The sequence below is a fragment of the Caenorhabditis briggsae genome (assembly GCF_000004555.2).
Source record: "Caenorhabditis briggsae complete genome, chrI, whole genome shotgun sequence".
In the NCBI taxonomy this organism is placed as follows: Eukaryota; Metazoa; Nematoda; class Chromadorea; order Rhabditida; family Rhabditidae; genus Caenorhabditis; species Caenorhabditis briggsae.
The window spans coordinates 1,352,655-1,357,683 of NC_013489.2; the positions used below are offsets into that span (position 1 = coordinate 1,352,655).

At 38.5% G+C, this 5,029-nt stretch overlaps 1 protein-coding gene across 1 annotated transcript in view; it reads right to left on the reverse strand.

Annotated features, from left to right (window-relative positions):
* The window catches only part of Cbr-zfh-2, a gene marked incomplete at both ends in the record, with an annotated part of 29,075 nt that overhangs the window by 5,864 nt on the left and 18,182 nt on the right, over nucleotides 1-5,029 (reverse strand). The window contains 3 exons of the mRNA XM_045239767.1: nucleotides 474-1,105; nucleotides 1,958-2,072; nucleotides 3,418-4,100. Of these exons, the coding sequence (XP_045092848.1) occupies nucleotides 474-1,105; nucleotides 1,958-2,072; nucleotides 3,418-4,100 (1,430 nt within the window). The remainder of the gene's footprint in view (nucleotides 1-473; nucleotides 1,106-1,957; nucleotides 2,073-3,417; nucleotides 4,101-5,029) is intronic.

The following is a 5,029-nucleotide window of genomic DNA, read 5'->3' on the forward strand; positions in this document are numbered from 1 at the left end:
GGTGGAATTCTACAAAAAAGTTGTCAACTACAAAATTGAAGCTCTAGTCTTGTTTAGTATTCTCTCGAACTTTCAAATTAAGGCTATAAGTTTGAAATGCGTTCTTCGGAAAATGACAAACGTATTTTGCCGCTTCGGAGGGGGTGGCGCAAAAAAAGAGGACCTCTTCCACGTGGCATATCTCTCCAGGGCTTAATTTCGTAAAAAAGTTGTCAACTACAAAAATAAAGCTATAGTCTTGTTTATTATAGACTGAAATTTTCACAAAAACTGAGAAAAGTCGAGTTACTACTGTAGGTCCTCAAAGTTGAAGACCTGAAAAAGTGCAAAATTCGAAAAGGTCAAGGTGTTTTTGTAGAAGATCGAATATTAGGCTAAAGTTACTTTTTATAGGCTCGAAGCCTTCTGTGTGTTGAGATTTTGGGTTAAAATATGAACGGTATCGCTACAGCTACACAGTCGCAAATTCTTACCTTTTACACTGAAAATTCGACCCCGGCGTCCGCACAAATCGATCCGAGTTCTCGTGATTCGGCTGATTCTCATAGATCTTTCGCGCCTTCTGCCTCGCATTCTGGAACCACACGACAATTACCCGTGGGCTCAACTGCAACTTCTTGCTCAACGCTTCCAAGTCATCATCTTTTGGATAGGCTTGCTTGTCAAAGAACTGCTGAAGCGTGCGTAGCTGGAAATCCGTGAATCGTGTTCGATTGGCTCTCCGACCACTAGAAGTTGTGTTACATGACGACGGGGTTGATGGATTGGTCATGGGGTTCGCGGCAGCGGCCATAAAAGTGGTTGGGTCGAAAAAGTTGTTTTGCATTTGAGAGAGCATTGCTTGGAGGTTGAGCTGAGAGGAAGAAGCTGATGAGGATTGGCTCTTGGTCTCTGGAATCTTCTCTGGAAGCTTCTTTTCCTCGACAACCAGTGGTAGGGGAAGCGTTGGTGTTGCTCGCGCAGAGCTCAATTCCGATTTAATTGGGGTTTCGCTGCTCAGAGAGTGCACTTTGGTCTCTCCAGTCTTCTCATAGACGTCGAGGTCGATGCCCATCTGAGGTGGAATGCTAAAGTTGTATGGGGAGTCTTTGTCGCGTTGGCGTTCCTGGAAAATTGTGATGTTTAGGAGTTTCTGGTGTTTCAGAAAGTCAGAATTCTTGAAATTCAGAAAATTCAAAATTTTTGAATTTTTGAAATTTATGGATTTTTGGAAATTAGATTTTTGAAAGGAATTCCAGTTTTTTTTTTAATTTTTCGAAAATTCCAGAATGTCAGAATTTCAGAATTTCAGAATTTCAGAATTTCTGAATTTCTGAATTTCTGAATTTCTGAATTTCAGAATTTCCAAATTTCAGAATTTTAGAATTCTCGAGTTTTCGAAAATGGAATTTCAGAAATTCGTTTTTTTTTGGAATTTTAGGATTTTTCGATTTTTCGAAAGTTCTACAGCTTTTTGGATTTTCAGAAATTTTGGGAATTCGAATTCGATTTTTCGAAAATTTAGAAATTCCAGAATTTCAAAATTTCAGAACTTCAGAATCCGAAAATCCGAAAATTCCAAAACTTTAAAGTTTCTCAAAATTTAAAATTTTCGAAAATCCTGAAATTTCAAAAAATATTCCATTCGAATTTCCAAAATTTCGAACTCTCGAATAGTCAAAACTTTCTAGAATTTTCGAAACTTCTGGTCCCCAATCTTTTCTATCGAATTATATTTTTTTTTCATTCCCATTAATGACTCAAAAATTATATATCATTTCCTGGTGTCCCAGGTACCCCCTGGTCCCCTCCCTTGACCTTTAAAGGCTCCCAATGTTTTCTCAATTTGCCCTTTCCTTGCCCTTTATTTGCCCATACACACACACTTATATATGTGTTGATGACTAATTACTGTCTCATTTCCGTCTCGTTTACATATACAAAAATAGGGGGAAAGTAATAAGAAAAATCAACAAACCTTGAAGAGTGTGTTGCGGAACCAATGCTTGATTACTTTCTCCGGAAGTCCCGACTTTTGGGACATTTCCTTGATTTGAGCCTCCGATGGGGAGTTGTTGATGTTGAAGTATTGTCTGAAAATGTAAGGAATTTCAGAGAATTCGAAAAATCCGGAATTTTGAATTTGGAAGGATCTTACTATTAGGCCAAATATGAAATTCGGAAAAGTTTCAAAAACCAAAAAAGCCTAATAATTTCAGATAGCTCCCAAATAAAAAAATCCAACAAATTTAAGAAGTTTCAAATTTTTCAGAAAATCTAAAATTAGATGTTTTCATGATAAGTCTAAAAGATAGACATTGAGATATTTCCACGGTATTCAGAGAAAGGAAAAAAACCCAGAAACCCAAGAATTTTAGAATTTTGGAAAATTTAGGTTTTCGGAAGATTCGAAAACTTCCGAAAGTTCAGATAATCTCAAAGTTCAGGAAATTCCTAGCATTCCTAGAATTCCAAAATTCAGATATTCCGATGACTTAGAAAATCCAAAAATTCTGAAATTCAGGATTTCCGAAAAATCTTAAAATTCCCAAAACCTGAAAATTATAGATCGCTCAAAGACTTCAATTTTCAGAATATCGAAGTATTCAAAAATGCAAAAGTTTCTAAAAAATTTTCCTAATTTCTAAATTCCTGAATTTCTGAATTTCTGAATTTCTAAATTTCTGAATTTCTGAATTTCTGAATTTCTGAATTTCTGAATTTCTGAATTTCTGAATTTCTGAACTTCTGAATTTCTGAATTTCTGAATTTCTAAACTTCCTGGGATTCCAAATTTCTGAATTTCTGAACTTCCTGGGATTCCAAATTTCTGAATTTCTGAATTTCTGAATTTCTGAACTTCCTGGGATTCCAAATTTCTGAATTTCTGAATTTCTGAAATTTCTGGGATTCCAAATTTCTCAATTTCTCAATTTTTTTTGCGAATTTGCTAATTCTCGGATTTTCCAAATTTTTACCCCCTTATTATAATCCATCCCACTTCCAACTGTTCTGTTGTTTTTTTCCTAGCGAAATTGATTGATTTTCATTGAAAAATCACCACACGAAATGTTTGTTCTTCATTCTCATTCTCTTTTCTCCCAATTTTCGCATTTTTCCATCACCTCCTCTTCTCTTCTCGGCCCACCTATTGTTTGCAATTCATTTTCATTGTCGCTGCCCTCCCACCCCCAACCGTAAAACTACAGTAATCTTCGGGAACGAAAAACGTTTTTCTTTTAGGACGATTTTTTTGGATCGGCTGAGCTAAATGGTTTTTGAATCTGTTTTTATCGAATTTGGAGTTTTACGAGCTTTTTATTAAAGTAAGAATCAAAACTGTAGCTCAACCACTAAGGGGAGTATGGACATTTTCTCTAGGTGAGCTACACGGCGACAACCTACCGATAGCGCGCAAAACAGCGAATAAGAACTCACCTCAAAACCTTTAACTGATCATCAGTGATCCTTGTCCTCGCTCGCTTCTGTGTGGAACTATTCCCAACGTTTGCAGCAGCAGCTGCAGCCGCCGCTGCAGCCGCCGGATTCATCAACTGATTCAACATCTCCGGTGAGAACCCAGAAAACGCACCAGCGGCTCCAGGAGGTGCCATGAATGGGAAGCAACTCATCATCTGTTGAAACATTGCGAATTGATTGGCAGCTGCGTTTGGATCAACGTTATGCTCCATCTTGATCTTCTTCTCCAGAGGCTCGTCATCATTGCTCTGTGGGCTCTGTGAGCCATCATTACTCTTGTTCTCCCGATTGATATGCTGTACGGCGACTAGAATCTTCTCACCGAACTTCCTAAGAACATCAGATGGGATTTTCGAGGAGTGAGATTCCTCGTAATGAAGGTTGAGGGCCAGGATTCCTACGATTTGCTGACCACAAACGCCACAATCGATTTTCGAAATTTCCAGTGCTTGCTGATCGTCAAACAGTGCAATGTTGTCGATTTTCCCATCTAATCCTGGGACCAAACTTGTGATTTTGGGTTCCCCATAGACTCTGATTTGTGTGAGCAATTGAAGACCATTCACTTCTTCTCGAACGTCATCAGATTCCGACCTAGTGAGCAGCGACATCAGGTCGTTGAGATTGGGTTGGGAGGAGGTCTGGAAATGGGGCAAAATTTGAATGATTGCGAAATGATTTGAGAAAGTGATCGTAAACATTTGGGAGGGGAGCCTAACGATAAATATAATTTTCGAGATGATGAATCATCATCTATGGGAAAGAAGAAACCATGGTCAACTAAATATCGTCCAAACGTTGAATTTAGTGTCAAAAATTAGGCGATTTCAAGAGTTCAAAAAGGTGGCTCTCTTTGGTTGGATTTGTCTGAAATTTGCAGAGTATACTAGACAAGACTAGAGCTTCATTTTTGTAGTTGACAACTTTTTGGTAAAATTTCAGTCTGATGAGTTATTCGACATGGAAGAGGCCAACCTTTCCCCCCTCCTTTCTGTTTTTGGCGCACCCACCCCCTCCCCCCTCAAAGGGGGTGGAGAGGTGGCGCCAAAAAAAGAAGGTCTTTTCCACGTGGCATATCTCTTTAGGCTCAAAAGTTACACAAAGCTTTCAACTACGAAATTGAAGCTCTTGTTTTGTTCTATATTCTCTGAAATTTCCAAACTAATTCAATAAGTTTGAAGTGTTTTCTAGCTTGTCAGAAAATATGAGGGGAAGGATAGTGCCAAAAAAGAAGGGTCTCTTCCAGGTGATGTATCACCCCAGGCGTAAATCCTACAAAAAAGTTGTCAACTACAAAAATGAAGCCCTTGTTTTGTAATCTCGAAAAGTTACAAACAAATTGGATAAGCTGAACTTATTTTTCAGACGCTCAAAATCGATGATTTTGATCTGAATTTAGACAAAAATAGGATCAAGGGATATTTACGGATCTAAAAGCTTCAAGTTTTGTGTTTTCGACTCACCGTCTCAATGAAGCTCTGAATGGTCTGCGCAGGTATACCCGGTTGCTCGAAGACGGGCTTCTCTGGGTTCAGATCTCCGTTGGCGACCAATTCGGCCAGCCGACCCA